This window comes from Pteropus alecto, unplaced genomic scaffold (assembly GCF_000325575.1).
Source record: "Pteropus alecto unplaced genomic scaffold, ASM32557v1 scaffold76, whole genome shotgun sequence".
Lineage (NCBI taxonomy): Eukaryota > Metazoa > Chordata > Mammalia > Chiroptera > Pteropodidae > Pteropus > Pteropus alecto.
In genome coordinates, this window is record NW_006443138.1 from 29,167,152 (window position 1) to 29,184,228 (window position 17,077).

At 37.3% G+C, this 17,077-nt stretch overlaps 1 protein-coding gene across 6 annotated transcripts in view; it reads right to left on the reverse strand.

The window, feature by feature from the left end:
• The window catches only part of RAD52 (RAD52 homolog, DNA repair protein), a 30,955-nt gene extending 16,629 nt beyond the window's left edge, over positions 1–14,326 (reverse strand). The window contains exons 1-6 of one of the 6 annotated variants that reach the window (XM_025040973.1): positions 14,135–14,316; positions 3,634–3,739; positions 3,064–3,168; positions 1,878–1,979; positions 1,178–1,271; positions 928–995 (exon numbers count right to left, since the gene is read on the reverse strand). In XM_025040973.1, the coding sequence (XP_024896741.1) occupies positions 928–995; positions 1,178–1,271; positions 1,878–1,979; positions 3,064–3,150 (351 nt within the window). In that variant the 5' untranslated portion in view covers positions 3,151–3,168; positions 3,634–3,739; positions 14,135–14,316. Of the gene's footprint in view, positions 1–927; positions 996–1,177; positions 1,272–1,877; positions 1,980–3,063; positions 3,169–3,633; positions 3,740–14,134 lie in introns of all 6 variants that reach the window. The other 5 variants (XM_015598400.2, XM_025040974.1, XM_015598398.2 and 2 more) reach the window with 5 other exon arrangements.
• Between the last annotated feature and the right edge of the window lie 2,751 nt (positions 14,327–17,077).

The following is a 17,077-nucleotide window of genomic DNA, read 5'->3' on the forward strand; positions in this document are numbered from 1 at the left end:
TTATTTATGTGAATAAGGTTTTTAGTACTATTTATAAAATTAAAAAGTCTGAATAGAATTAATGCTGAATGATCTGTCTAGGAATAAGTAATATTAAACTATGGATATATAAACCAACTGAAAAAAAACAGCTTCATCCATCTCATTAAGAAACGCATTTTCCATAAAATTTATTTTTATTAAACATAAAAATTTTAATTTAGCTATGTTGTCTTCCACATAAACACAATTGACTGATCAATTATGAATTAATGATACCCATAACACTAACTCAATCCAAAAGAAATTTTTTATTATTTAGAGCCTTAAGGTCACTGGAAATTTACCCAAAATTTTTAATTTTATACACACACACATATACACACACACACGGAGGCAGAGAAGTATGAGAAGGTTATTAATAAAAAATTTCAATGATAAATATACATTAGGATGAAAGCCAGTGGAGAAATAGAGTGTAAATATGAATGCAAGAAGAAACAATGTAAAATTTCTTATGATTAAATAATAGCTTAAAAAAAAATAGCTTGCTCATGTATTTTTTTTTATGGATGACAGTATTTAATCCTTTATGATATTTAGAATCATTTGGTACGTTTAAAAAGATATAACACATTTATTTCAGAACATTAAATTTTATAATATGCCTAAAAACAAACTCTTGTGACTATTTATATTTATGGTGAACAGTTTTAAATGTCAACTTAAAAATGTGCAGAGAACAGAATTTTTCAAAATTCTTTTAGGAGGCATATGAGTAAGAATGTTTGAATACCACCATCCTAAGGAACACTGTCTAAGACACAGCTCTGGGCCTAGCTCTCCAGCTTGGCTGTGCGCGACAGTCCAGAGACTTCCCTACCTGATCATTCTCTTTCACCAGCCTCCTGATCCTTGGAGGCATCAAGTCTATTCCATCACCCTCACCTTCAATTGGACTCTCACAAATGCACAGACTCCCACGTAGAACTTGCCGTTGTTAAGGTCAACAAAATCTAGGAGTGGGAAAGAAAATCAATAGAAGGAGACACTGATCCCTATGCCTTACCCATTTTCTTCTTGCTGGCAACCAAATATATCTACCCTACATCCTCACCCAGAAAATATTCAAATCAGAAATTAGACAATGCCAAGTAAGGTAAATGAAGAAGTCACCATGGCCAGGAAACATACTCACCCACATTCTGCTGTGTGATAGAGTGTGCCCAGCCATTGTAACCAAACATCTCATTGGCCAGATTAATTACCCTGTGACCCTCAATGTAACACACCTGGGAGAAAATTAAAGGAAAAAAAGCTTGTTAAAATTTCCTGCCATACTTACACGTAGATCAAAAATTTACTTAATTTATTCCTTACCAGTTTTTCTCTTTTTTTTTTTTAGCAAAACTACCCTTAAATATTCCATGGAAATTCTCAGTGAACTTATTTCAAAGATTTTTCCTCAAGAATCCAGTTAGAACGAATGTTCTGCCTAAGGGGATTAGACTCAATGGGGAAAGACAGACACCCACCTAGCAGTTCCCAAAACTCAGTTTTCAAAAAAAGTACACATCTAAGGTTGACATATATTATAGAAGACTAAAAACAGACACTAAAGTTAAAATTAGAAGCAAATGGCAAGAGACATATTTTTTAAAGATTGTGTAAAAATCCTATGATGGCAGGTATATAAATCTCAAGACAACCAACGCTTGGGTCACTTCAGATGACAATGAAGGCTGGAATCCATCTGCTCCCAAAGACACTAGGAAACAACCAGTAACAGTGAACAAGAGACCTTCTGAATCCATGAGGAAACAGAAAGGTAGCTGGCAATATCATCTGAGAAGTCAGCTACATGGGCACCCACTGTTCAGGTATATAGACTCTCCTACCTTCTGGCCTCCTCCAGCCATGCGACTACTTATGTATTCAGGACCCAGCCTCTGCCTCAAAGCATTCTGGATGGCCTGGTACTCTTCTGCAGCGTATTGGTACTACAATCCAGAAAGAGAAAATTTAATTGATATTTCCACCATTCTTTGTATCAGCAAGTCTCCAACTTTTTGGTCTCCACACCCTTTTTCACTCTTAAAAAGGTATTGAGGATATAAGAGGTTTTGTTTCTATGGGTTATATCTACCAATATTAGGTATTAAAACTGAGAAACTTTTAAGGCACATATTCCACAAGCCATCAGAGCAACGATATCACCACGTGCTATGCAGTCTCCACAAAACTCCACCATTCACTTGTGAGAGAATGACAGTGAAAAAAGCAAGTAGTATTTTAGTTATTATAAAAATTTGGACCTCATGGACTCTGAAAAGTTCTCGTAAATTCCCAGAGGTCACTGGACCACATTTTGGGAACCACTGCCTTAGATGTTACTACCAACCTTACAAAACTTTCTCAAGCCAGAACGAGGAAACTAAAACTTCCCACCTCCAAGTCTGCCTATGACATTTACACACTCAAGGGAGTAGGGGAGAGAAAACATGACAGGAGTCTTCCGCCAAACTTGCGTACCTCCTTTCCAACTGAACAATTTCCAATCCTACACAGTAAATATACTACTACATGTTTGGATTTTTGTCCTCTTAGTAGTTTTCCTCTTACCCCAATTAAATGAAATAGTCACAAACAGATCTCTGGTAAAGACAAAGACAGAATTTAGGTGGACAAAGCAAGAATCCCTTTTATATGCACAAAGAATACAACACCAGAAACTTTGGATGCTTCCGAAAAAGAGAACTGGGTGTAAAGCGGGCAGGAGTAACAGGGAAATAGTGAGACTGTTCACATGTAGTTTTTGTTTCTTTTTGAATGCTATGTCATATTAACATGCAATCTACCCAAAAAATAAATAATATGTAAAGCTAAATGTAATCCCTAGTACTATGTCTTTTGATGCTAAAGTTCCAAAATGCCCTTCAAAGACTCCCAAATAAGGCATCTAAAAAAAATCAATAACAATAAATAACTTATACATGTGTATATAATGATGCTCTACAAACTGCTTCCTCATACCTTTTTCACTTAACCTCATTCTTTTCAGGTGTGAAAAACCCACACAGTTACCTGTCCAAAGCATAATACAGAGTTGCCACCAGCAGAAGGAGGATGGCTGTCACGGCCTCCAAAAAATGCTTCCTCAGTCCCAGACATGTTGATTCTGGTTGACCTCTATATAAACAGAAGATTAAAGAAAAATTCTCAAAGAATGCTAAAGTCAAAATGCCAGAGCCTATACTAAAAATCAGATAGAGCATCCATATGCAATATCCTACAAGTCACTTTATTTATATACTTCTAAACACTGCCCCAATCAAGGACTGAGCTCCTCGGTGCTTAGTCTCATAGCCCCTGAAAATCTTTTAGGGGCTGCTTCCACTTTTCTGCTATTACAGGTGATTTTCACAATGAGAATATTTATAAATGAAAAAGTCAAAATTACAAAAACATTTTAAGGAGAGCAAACATTCAACTTATTACCTACTATATGTGCAACATGACCCTGGCCTCTGTGGGGTCAACAAAGAAATGTAAGCCACAGTAACTGAACATTTGCCAGAATCTAACAAGCTAGCTGGTAGAAGACTAAAATACATGAAACAATAAAAGAGCAAAAGAAAGCAATACAGAAGATACCTAACATGCAGGAATAATAGAGCATTAGCCCAGTTTGGTCCCTTGTACCATCAGCATCACCGGGAACTTGTTAGAAATGCAAATTCTGGGTGCCATCGCGGACCTACTGAATCAGGAAATAGAGGTGAGGCCCAGGAATTAATGCCCACCAGATGTTTTTGATGCAAGCTCAAGTTTGAGAGCCAGTGCCTTAGACTGGCAGTTCCCATCCTTTTTGGCACCAGGGACTGTGCTCCTATGAGAAATCAATGCCTGAGGTGGAGCTAATGATCTGAGGTGGAGCGTGGCAGTATTGCTAGTGCTGGGGAGTGGCTGCAAATACAAATGAAGCTGCGCTTGCTCGCCCACTGCTCATCTCCTGCTGTACAGCCTGGTTCCTAACAGGCCATGGACCAGTAGTGGTCCATGGCACAAGGGTTGGGAACCTCTGCATTAGACTGAGACTATGCAAATTTATAGTCTATAAGAAAATACAATTACCCTCCGAACAAGCACTTGCAACTAGCTGACCCCAGTACCTGACTACTCCTACACCTGTCCCAAATCAGATTCAAGCTTACATATATAAATCTCAGATTATTGCTAATAGAACTACAAATCTATGAATGTCAAGAAGTATGATTCTCCGCATAGTATTACAATATAATGTTTAAGACCTCAAGTTCTAAATATCAGTGTCTGGCTCTATCACCCACTAGGTGCTCGATCAAGGAGAAAATCACATAATCTCTCTAAATAATGTTTTCTCATGTAGAAAATACAGATAATAATAGAACCTACATTTCCCGGGAGTTCTATAAAGATTCATTTAATCTTTATTTACTGCATAAATCTGCATTAGAATAGTGCCTGGCACATATGAGTACTAAATAAATGTTAATTACTACTAAGTTTATGTTAATTTTCTTATGTACATTATGATGAAAATGCAGAAAATTAAATGATCATAAAATATTACATTTCAGCTAAGAATGACAAATTTATAATAGAACACTAAAAAGTAGGATAGTGGCCTAACCTAGGTTAGTTGATAATTAGGATCTAAAGTCGATAAATCATGAAATAACAGAATGAGGATATTTAGAATGTAACCGTAAATGCCAGAAAAGATAGTTAAAAGAATGACATGTCTGTCTCTGAGGATTGGTACTGGGATGAAGAGAAAAAATTCTTTTTCTAAAATAAAGCTTTTGGCGCTATTTCATTTCCAAATATGTGTATTTTAATAAAAATAAAAAATGTAAATACCTATTCTATAAAGCAGGAGTCAGCAAACTTTTTCTGTAAAGGTCCAAAGAGTAAATATGTTAAGTATTACAGACTATATGGTTTCTGTCACAACTACTCAACTTTGAGACTTTAGCATGAAAGAGGCCATAAGCAATATGTAACGAATGGGCATGGTTGTGTTCCAATAAAACTTTATTACAAAAAGAGGTGGCAGATTTGGCCCACAGGCCATAGTGTGCCAACCCCTGCTATAAAGCACACTTTGAAGGTTATAGTTAAATGTGGTTCAATATCCAGCTCCATCAGATAAGTTACTTAAATTGAGCAATTAACCTGTTACTCAATTTCCTCATTTGTAAAAGAGAATAAGATCAATCTCATAAATTTTATCATATTAAAATGATGTTATAATAGCAGCATCCAGCTAGACTCCTCATTGGATACTAAAAGTTGTTGAGAACCAGGATATTCGCAAAGACTCAAATGAGTTCCTGTCTGATTATTTGTTAAAAACACAGGGGTATACATTGTGAATGTACTTAATGCCACTGAATTGCATGCTTAAAAATGGTTAAATTTTATGTTATGTATATTTTATCACTATAAAAAAAAAGGAAGGATAGCTTAACACAGTAAAGGTTTATGTCTCATTCATGCAAGATCTACTGTAGTCTGGTGGCCTTGTCCATCTTGTAGCTGTGCCATCTACACATGTAACTCTAAGGTCATCTTGGCAGCAGTAGAGAAAACTGAGAGTCATAGCTGCCTTAGCCCAGAAGTGATGTGTATCACTTCTCGTCAAGTTCACTGGACAGAACTTGTCCCACAGTCCCAACTTAATTGCAATGGAGACTGGAAAATGTAAGAAACCATTTGAATATCTGGTGAGTACTCTCTGCCACATCCATTTTCCCCCACTCCAATGTGAGCTCCTAGCAGGTGGAAGATTCCTCCTGATTCATCTTGGCACTCCCAGTGACTAGCACAGTACCTTTCAGTAGGGGTCAGGAATGAAGTGTTTGGTTAGTAATTAAATGAATAAATAGGTAGGTGAATGAATACATAATACATATATAGAGAGACAACATATATTTTTTAATTCTTTAGAAACTAATTTTATAAGGCAAGAGTTATACCTCTCACATTTAAAAAGCAACTTGTTGCTACTTTTCTAAATGTCTTAAAAGATTCTATCTTTTAATAAGACAATCCTTGTCTCTGCCCATAAAACATGGAATAATTTTTTTGCCAGTTTCTACTTGGAAAAAAAAATGCTCACTGCTCTGCCTTCTTTTCTAAAACTGTTCATAACTATTTTTCTATCATATAATTAAAATGTCTTTATTGTAGAAAGCTTTAACATGTCAAAAAATAAGGGCTAAAGTAAAATTTAGCTGGATCCTCCTCAGCAAGAGATAACTTTTTTTTTAATGTGATTGTGTTTGTGTATATGTGTTTTATGTGTATGTATGTGCATATTTGTTTTTTAAAAAAGTGGAATATTTATGCTGCATAAAATATTCCACTACTTGCACTTGGAGAAAAACTGTGGGGTGGGAGGGGGGCAAAAGATATCCTTAAAATGGAGAAATCTGGCAGATAACCCCTTAATCAAGTAATCAAACATGTCACCAATAATAGTCATACCATGTGCTTCCTGATGGATGTACCAAGAAGGTCGCAACATTACTTAGGTAGCATTTCTACCAGTCTAATCATGACTCTAATCATGAGGAAATGATCAGACAAGTTCAAATCTACAAGGCCTAGACTCTTCAAAAATGTCAATGTCTCAAAAAACAAAACAAAGTAAAACAAAAAGGCTAGCAAACTCTTCTAAAGAAAATTAAAGAGACATGACAACTAAAATGCACTGTGTGGTCCTTGATAGGACTTTAGATCAGGAAAGAAAAGCTATAAAGGATATTATTGGGACAATGGGGGAAATCTGATGGTGGCATATTAGATGGTGGTATTTTATCACTGTTAAACATATTGAGTGTGATAATTATATCATAGTTACATAGGAAAATGATCTTTTTGTTAGGAGATGTGATAAAGTATTAGAGTAAATTGGCATGTTTTCTGCAATTTACTCTCAAATCGTTCAACTAATAAAGTATAAGTGCATGTGTGCACATGCAAAGAAAGGGAAAGGAAAAAATAAAATAAAGTAACAAATTATGAATCTAGGTGAAAGGTATACAGGTTTTCATTTTATAACTTTCCTAAAGGCTTCAAATTTTTCTAAACAAAATGTTAAGGAAGACTTCCTAATAGCAGGGTTATGGCAGCTACATAAATCCAAATGTCCTAATACATCCTACAAAAACCAACAAGAACAAATGAAACCACAAATAACCCATATCTCCTAACATAATTAGAAGATTGAAAATACTACAAGCTTCAAGTTGTCTAGAATCTGAAAAAGTAAACATCAATTTCTGGTGGAGATATTTCTCAAACACTCATCCCAGCTCTTTAAGGAGAGCAAGATAGGACCCAGACAGGAAGTGAAATGCATATGAGAGAAGAGGAGGGTGAAGAGCTTAAGTGGAACTAAAATCACTCCAGGAAAAAGAAAACCCACACTAAGTACAAAAATAGTGAGAAAGAGCTCTAGTATACCAGAGCAGTCTAGGAAAAAGAAGAGATGAGTGTATGCAGAACTCAATGTTTCTGGGGAGAAGACATTGAAAAGGAATGAGATGTCCTTTGAAACTGTTCTGAGAAGGGTAAAAGAGGGGAAATTTAGGATCCTATAATACAAGAGAAAATTTAAAAGTCAAAGGACAGACAACCATTTCCCCCAAAAAAGCCTTCTAATAAAGAAGCCATACTCACTATACTTACAAAGGAATAGGAACTACTCTTGAATCAGGAATCTCATAAATCAACTGTTCACAAAATGCAAAGTGACAGATAATAAAGAGTCAATGAACTCAAAGATAGTTCAACAGAATTTATGCAATCTAAAAAAGAGGTTAAAATAAAGACTCAAGGGCTGGGCAAGATGGCGTAGATGGTGAAGGCTTTGTACATTTCTTCTTGTGACTACACCAGAGTTGTAACAGAAACATGGAGCAAAGAACAAGCAGAGTCGCCCAGGGTCTGTATGAACAGAAGCCCTTCAATTACGGAGAGAAATAAGAAATCACCCTGCAATGGTAGGAGATAGGATTGGGCAGAGATGTGAGACACAGACTATGGCAGCTGCAGCCAGCAGGTGAAGACGTTCCTCTTAAAGGGGCTGCAACTGCGACTGGACTTTCGCAGTGATGGACTCGCTCTCTCCGAGCACCAGCGTGAGGTTGGCTGCTCAGGGGGACGCCAGGGACTTACAAGGCAACACTGAGTTGTCGGAGTGAGGACCAGAGGCAGGGCTTTCTCCAGGGCAGAAGTGCTAGCAGTATCCATTGTTCCTCTGTTGAGCCCTCCCTACTCCCAGCAATTGGACTCAGCACCACCACTGTTGAGATGTCATGGAACTGGATAACAGAGGTCATGCCACCCAGAGGATTCCATGAAACTCTGCCTCTCCAAACAGGTAGCCCTACTCAAACCACATCCAGTGGTGTCCTCAGCGTGTCCTGTGCCCCTTGCTAAGCAGCTCCAAGCCCAAGCCCCACACCAGTGGCACCTGGCCTCAGTTTCTGGCGTGATCTCTTGAGGCAACTACAAGCACAGCATCTGTGGATTGCTTGCTGAATCTTACCAGGAGGCCCCAGAGGGGCACAGGCTGGGGCTAAACTTGGCCTGCAGCTGAACCCCTCTCAGGACTGTGCCACTGGACACCTACTATACAAAGCCGCACTAATAAAATCGGGAGACTTAGGAGCTTTGCTTAGTACATAGAAGCAGACAAAGAAAGGCAGCCAAAATGGGGAGACAAAGAAGCATGTCCCATATTAAAAAAAACAGAACAGAGCTCTAGAAAAAATGGAGTCAAGCAAACTACCAGATGCAGAGTTCGAAACAATGGTTATGAGGTTGCTCAAGGAACTTAGGGGAAAAGTAGATGAACTCAATGAGAACTTTAACAAAAAGATAAAAAACATAAAAATGGAGATGGAAATTATAAAAGAGAACCAGTCAAAAAGGAAGAATACAATAGCTAAGATGAAGAGTATATTAGAGGAATCAATAGCATGAAGGAAGCGGAGGATCAAATCACCGATATAGAGGATGGGGTAGCAGAAGATGCTCAATCAAAACAGCAGCAAGAAAAAAGAATCCAAAATAATAAAGATAACTTAAGGAGCATATGGGACAACATCAAATGTAACAGCGCCCGCATTATATGAATATGGGGTACCAAAAGGAGGAGAGAGCAAGAAGTTCAAAACCAATTAGAAGAAATAATGATGGAAAATTTCCCTAACCTAGTGAAGGAAACAGACATACAATCCCAGGAAATTCGGAGAGTCCCGAACAAGATGAACCCAGAGAGGCCCACACCAAGGCACATCATAATTAAAATGCCAAAGGTTAAATACAGAAAGAATCTTAAAAGCAGCAAGAGAAAAGCAGCTAGTTACCTACAAGGGAGCTCCCATAAGACTGGCAGCTGATTTCTCAACAGAAACTTTGCAGGACAGAAGGACTTGGCATAAAATATTCAAAGTGATGAAAACTCAGGACCTACAAACAAGATTACTTTATCCAGTAAAACTATGATTTAGAGTCGAAGGACAGATAAAGAGCTTCCCAGACAAAAATAAGCTAAGGGAATTTATCAACAGCAAGCCAGTATTATAGGAAATGTTGGGGGGACTTCTTTAAGAAGAAAAAACATATATCAAAAACATTAATAAAGAATGGCAATAACTACATATCTATCAACAAGTACCTCAAATGATAAAGAATTAAGTGCTCCAATCAAAAGATAGGGTGGCTGAACAAATAAGAAAACAAGACCCCTACATATGCTGCCTACAAGAGACTCACTTCAGATTAAAAGACACACACGGACTAAAAGAGGATGAAAAAAGATATTTCATGATGGACCTAGAGGGTATTATGCTAAATGGAGTAAGTCAGATAAAGATAAATGCCACATGATTTCACATACATGTGGAATCTAAAGAATAAACAACAACAACAAAAACAGAGACAAACTCATAGATACAGAGAATATTTTCAGGGCTACGAGAGGGGAAGGGGGTTCGGTGGGGAGTCAGTGAAAAAGGACAAAGAGATTAAGAAGTACAAATGGATAGGTACAAAATAGTCATGGAGATATAAAGTATAGGAATATTATCAATAATATTATAAAAAATAGAGGGCAGAAGGGTGGTGATTTAGTAGGATTTTTGTGAGTTATATAGATCTTTAATCACTATGCCATAAAACTGAAACTAATATATTATTATATGCACACTATAGCTGAAACTCACTGAATTATACATTGCAAACATAAGCAACAAATTGTTTATTATATTTCAATAAAGCTATAAAAAAATGGAAAACATTGAAAATAATAAAAGTGTATCAGGGTTCAATGAGTTAATATCATAATGGCTAACTTGCATATAATTGAGGTTCCAAAAGAAGAGATTAATGAGAATGGGCAAAAAAATTATTTTTAATAATGGTTCAAATTTTCCCAAAATTGGGTGACAGACATAAATGTATATATTTAAGAAGTTCAGCAAACTCAGAGCAGAATAAATACAAAGAAAACCACAACTAAACACATCATAGGCAAATTGCTAAAAAAAACAAAAAATAAAGAGAAAATCTTAAAAGCCATCAGAAAAAAATGGAACATTATGTACAAAGTAACAATACAAATGATGGCTTCATCTTACAAGAGAGTTTAAAAAAAACATACTTAGGAGAAAATTTAACAAAAGATGTGTAAGACTGCTGCACTGAAAACAAAACAGAACTAAAATTAAAGAAGATTTCAATAAAAAGAGAGGTATACCATGTTCCTAAGTTTGAATACTCAATACTGTTATTAATCCTTCCAAAATTGACCTAAAGATTCAATGCCATCCCAATCAGAAGCCTACCGCTGTTTTTGTAGAAACTGATGATTCTAACATTTATATGGAAAATGCAAAGGATCTAAATTATCTAAACCAAACTTGAAAAACAACAACAAAGTTGTTGACCTACACTACGTAACTTCAAGACTTACTACAAAGCTACAGTAATTACAATAGTGGTACAGACATAAGGATTGATCAATGGAATAGAGAATAGAGTCCAGAAATCAACTGCCATTTATATGGTCATCTGAATTTCAATAAAGGTACATATGCAACACAATGGCATTTTCAACAAATGATTCTGGAACAAATGGATATCTATAAGGGGAAACATTAATATTTTTCACAAAATATTTTTCACACTATTCACAAAAACTAGAGATGGATCACAGGCCTAACTATAAAACCTAAAACTATAAACTATTTAGAAGAAAATATAGAAGTATATCTTCACAATCTGGAGGTGGCCATTTCTTAGACAGTACTCATAAAGCAATAACTATAAGAATGATAAGCATGACTACATCAAAATGTAAAACTGCTTGTCAAGTACAACTCTATGAAAATGAATAGGCAACCACAAAGGACTGATATCCAGGATATAAGAAGGACAAATAAAGAACTCCTACAACTCAATAATGAAAAGACAATCCAACTTAAAATAAGCGAAAGATTTGAACAGGTATTTCATAAAGGATATACAAATGTCAATAAGTACAGGAAAAAGTGCTCAACATCATTATAATCAAGAAGTATAATTAAAACCACAATGACATGCCCCTCTACACCCACCAGAACAGCTAAAAATAAAGACTGACCACACAAAAGGCTGGCAAGGATGTGAAACAATTAGATCACTGTTGGCAGAAAACGGGGTGATTAAATGCTCAGCTGTAAACACACGCTACCTTTTATGAAAAAGAGAAGAATAACTTAAAGATGGAGCCATAGGTCCAGAAGGTAGAGCTGCAAGCCACAGATCATTAGTCCCAAGCCTTGAACCCTAAAGGTTCTTTATATATCTTGGGTATCAGCCTTGCGTCAGATAGATGGCAGTGCTTGCCTAGTCACTTTCTTAGAGTTGTCCCTGATAAAAAGTTTTAAATTTTGATGTAATCCCATTTATCTTTTAAGTGGTTATTGCTTTGAGTCTTATCTAAGAAAACTTTTGTACACACCCAGGTTATGAAGATAGTCTATTCTTTCTTCTAGAAGTTTTATAGTTTTATAATTTTAGAAATGAACCTGGTAATTTCTTGAGAAATTAAATATGCATTTGCCATGTGACCCTAGAATTCTTCTGATAAGTATTTTCACCGAGAAATGAAAACATATGACCAAAAAAGACTCGTACAAGGTAAGAGGAAAGAACTTGAACTAGGGCAGTGGCTGTGAGCAAGAAATGGATGAATTCGAGAGCTATTAAGAAGGTAAACAAGATCGGGAAACATTTTTATTCTTATCCATTTCCTTATTACATGAAAGCACTTCTAATTATATGTAGAAGAAAGAAAGAAGGAGTAAGAGAGAATGAGGCTTGTTATATAAGGAAATTTTCCTTTTGTCTGACCTCCTCATCTTTATTAAAGACAGGAGAGGGCATAATCACGAAGGGTAATAGAAGCCACCTTTAAAAGCTTAGAACTTCAGTTTGCAAACCATGGGGAGCAATGGAAATTTTAAGCTGAGAATAAAAAAATTTTACTTATGCCTCAGAAAGCTTTTTGTCAACAGTGAATAATTAAGGAAGAGATCAGTTAGGAGACTATATTACAACAACCCAGGAAGAAAATGATAACAGCTCAACTAAGATCATGAAAATGTAGAGAAAGCTAGATTCCAGGTATGTATTACAGGAGGCAGAATTGACAGGACTCAGTGATGGATGAGGTTCTGATTGTATCAAGAACAGCAGGACTGGATATCAAGGTTTTTTTTTTCTTTTTTTAGATAGTAGGTAAGTTAACAAATACAGACTCAGCAAATAAAAGGATCAGCTGTAAGGGTTTTTTTTTTAGCTCTCCTACAGCTATCTCAATTACATTTTCATATGCTCACTTCCAACTACACCCAGTTCTCATTACAACAGGTCATGGCATACATTTCACAGTAGCTTCTGATAAGAACTGCACATAAACATTTCTCTGCTTGTTACCAGTACAATTAATGATCTGATAAGTAATAAATTGAGATAATAATAAACTTCCCTAAAAACACCAGACCCAAAGTCACTGAAATAACTGACCCAATCTCAGAGTTAAATGCTGGCCTTTGAGAATTTAGCTTTAAAATGATTGTACCTCAGAGTTCTGTGGAGGAATAGACCTTAAAAGGTCTACAAAGCCAAACAGTAGAAAAAAAAAACAAATTCCCATCAACTAATGTGGTATATCCCTACAACTGAATATTATTATTCAGCCATCAAAAGGAGTGAAGTACTGACACATGCTACAGATGGATGACCACTGAAAACATTATGCCAAGTGAAGTATGATGGACACAAAGGAAATACTGTATAATTCCACTTATGTGAAATATCTAGAATTGGTAAATTCATTAAGACAAAAGGTAGATTTGTGGGTTTAGGGACAGGAGGAAATGAGAACTGCTTGCTAATGAGTTCAGGGTTTCTTTTAGGGGGTGACAAAAATATCCTGGAATTAGATAATGGTTACACCACCTTGTGACTATACTAAAACCACTGAATTATTCCCTTTATTTTTAACGCCTGCAGCACCTAAGTGGTCTCCCATCCAAGTACTAACCAGGCCCTGACGCTGCTTAGAATTGTTCACTTTAAAAGGATAAACTTAATCATAGATGAATTTTTTAAAAAACAAGTCTAGAAAGGCTGAGTACGGGCGTCAAATTCCTTTTAAATGGGTAATTCCTTCCCAGACGCAGCCACTCCTTCCAACGCTGTTCAGCTACTGACAGAAACTTCAGCACCCTTCACTCCTGTCAAGCAGCATTTAGCAATCTCGCGCCCGCTCAGGGGGCTGCCACAGTTAACAATACGCTGCCTTTATCCCGTGGTGGGGTCCTGGCGTGAGTGCTACGTGTGTTGGTGCAGGTTTCGGGTAACCCTGTCCCTCCTAACCAAATTCTCTAGAAGCCCTGAACTTAGTACAGGCCTCTGCACTCAAGTTCACTATGTTAGGACCGCAGGACAAACTGAACCACCGCCTCGATGCTCTACTCGGAATCTGAGCAGCCCCAGCTCCACAGCGCCCCGCCAGAACCACCCTACTAGGCCATCCTCCCTCCTCACTTACGCGCCTCCGACAGCGCGCGGTGCACGCAGGGAGCTCCGTCTAGGATAAATACACGCGGAAGGGGACTTCAGATAGAGCCGCGCAGAGGCGACTGGGAAGGAAGCGCAAGGGGACCCTGGGAAGAAGGTCCAAATCGAGAGCGAACCCTGGGTGGAGGCGGGAAGGGTAGGAAGAGGAGACGTAAGTCAAATCAGAACGGGAGAAGATCCGCAAAGCAATCTGTCGAAAGGCGTAAAGCACGCTGGAAACGCTTTGCTGACTTCTAAATACAGAGGCTGTTCGCTCCCTCTGCTTTGAATACCCAACCGCTCCGTCTGTTTGTGCGGCACCCTCATCTTTGCTGCCCCCTGGCGGGCGCGGGGAGCTCGCCAGGGGTATGCGTTAGTCACTTTGGGCCCGTTCTTCTGCACTACTTTACAGACCCATTCCCGGTTTAGAATGCAACTATGAGGCCAAGGAGGAATTTCTCAGTTCCTTTCCGTGCACACTAGGGATATGGCAACAAGAGAAAACAATGCTTTCAAGTCTCGTTAAGAAATACTTATCAGAGCCCTTCATAGATTCCATCCCAGAAAGGCAGAGCAAACCGAGACCTCCTTCCTGTCGAGCTACTGCTGCACACACCCACTCATCACCTCATGGCTTCTTAAATTAGCTAAAAGCAAAAGGAAATGAATTTGTGGCGACTTGTAGGAAGGAAGTACTTTAGAATGTCCCTCAGAACTGTGTCTTGCCACTGGGTAATGGTTGCACTCCCATTAGCAATGCTCAAAAACAATATTAAAAAGTTTAGTCATCAAAACCGCAAATTAAGTACTAAGAACTCCAATAAAATATTTGCCTTACGTATTCAAATTGGTTGTTTCAATAAACCCCTTTTAATCAGACTGTTCATTAGCTGAGCAGTAATACTCCAAGGCAAGTCATTTCCTGGATGACTACTCATCTTTCCAGTAACACCATCAAAAGCTGAGTAAAATGTCTAGAATCAGAACTATGAGATGTCCCAAAAGAGAATGCATAACCTCAGTCTACTCAGAGAAACACCAGACAAATACAAAATGGAGAGTATTCAATTACAAGAATAAAGGCATGTGTTAGCATGGGTGAGAGGCACTGCATCCTTCAAAATGTCAATATCAGAAAAGATAAAGGCTATGAAAATGTCCCAGAATAAAAGAAGCTTAAGAGATTTGAACCTAGACTGGATCCTGTGCTGGAGGGGGAAAATGCTATGAAGGACATTTTTTTGGCTCCAATGATAACATGGGGATATGGATGGTGGATTAAATAAAATTTTCAAATAAATGTAAATTTATGAATTTATAAAGCAGACAACTGTGGTTATATTAGACAAAAATCTTTATTCCTAAGAAATACACACTGAATTAGGAGTAAAAGAGCTGTGATATATGTAACTCACCCTTAAATTATAGATAGATGATGATAGATAGTAGATAGATGAAAACCCCTGTTTTCCTTTTGCAATCCTCAGATAGATAGGTAGATTGAACAAATGATAAAGCAGATAGTGTAAAATGTTAACTATAAACCATATCTTGGTAAAGGATATACAGATATTCCTTGTGCTATTTTCATTCTTGCAACTGTTGTAAGTTTGAAACTATTTCCAAATGAAAAGTTCAAAAATACTATATATGCAATATGGAACTAATTTTGAGTCATATGTATTATGTATATATTCATTTTTAAAAAAGATAAAAAGGAAACATTTTTCTGGATGATGGGAATATAGGTGATTTTATTTTTGCTATAAACTTGCATATTTCTGTATTCCCCTCTCCCCACTATAAGCAGGTGTTATTTTTTTATAATCAGAAAAAATGTATGATTTAAATGGCAGTTGAGACATTCTTTGTATCTCCTGGTATGTGCCTTCAATACCACCTACATGACTTCAGAGTAGATCGACATCCTGATACTTCCTCAAGTTGCTTCACAATAATTGAATTAAGCATATTAAAACACCTGGTGTTTATCAAGCAACTTCCTTCTAAGATGCTCCCGGATTTTAAAATTATATTTTATCCTAAGCATAAGTCTTGTTGTAGAGACAGGACAGTTTGAGCCATACCTCATAACAGGAACATTATTCCATAATCTTAAAGTACACTCCTGTGAGCAGTACAATTCTATCCTCATCAGCATAGCTGATTGTTTTTGTGACTCTGTCTTCGAGCACACACTTAAATCAGCCATACTAAAAATCGATCTTTCTTACCTGGGTTGTCACCCCCATGTAACAAGGACTGAATTCTTAATATTTTAGAAAGGAGGGATATGGAGAAGACAGGGTAGCAATCTAAATAAAATACTTCCAGAGCTTACTGATCCTTCATTTCTGCAGCCCATTGGTATCCTGGAGCAAGAGAGACTGAAGAATGCCTTCTTAACCCCTCACTCCTTCCCCCCATTCTATTACCCTTCTCCCATTGCTTGCCATTGCTTCCATTGCATGGAAGTTATGGCAAGGGTGAACTTAATGCTTGGAATAAGACTAATGAAATGTCAATAGGTGATTGCCTAACTATTGTTTGTAGAAAAGCAGGAGTTGACATACTAGGAGGCAATACACAGGTGTGGTTCCAGCCGAAGCAGTACACCCAGTTAGCTTTGAATTTTCTATACATTCTACTGCCTGTATCTTAATAAGGAAACAAGAGGCTTTGTGAACTCAAATTAGCAGTTGTCAAGTGAAAATCTCTATATTGCATTCCTTCAATAATTAACATTCCACAAAGCCCATCATGGGCTGAATATTCAAACAAGTGGTTCTGAGATGGAGCCAGCTGGGATCAGAACTACCCTGCTTCAATGAAAACATCTTTTCCCAACTAATCCACTCCCTGGGAAAAGTTATTTTAGCTGGATTTGAGGCAGTGGCAGGAAGGAAATTAGGGGAAGCACTGGCTCTCTTCCTGT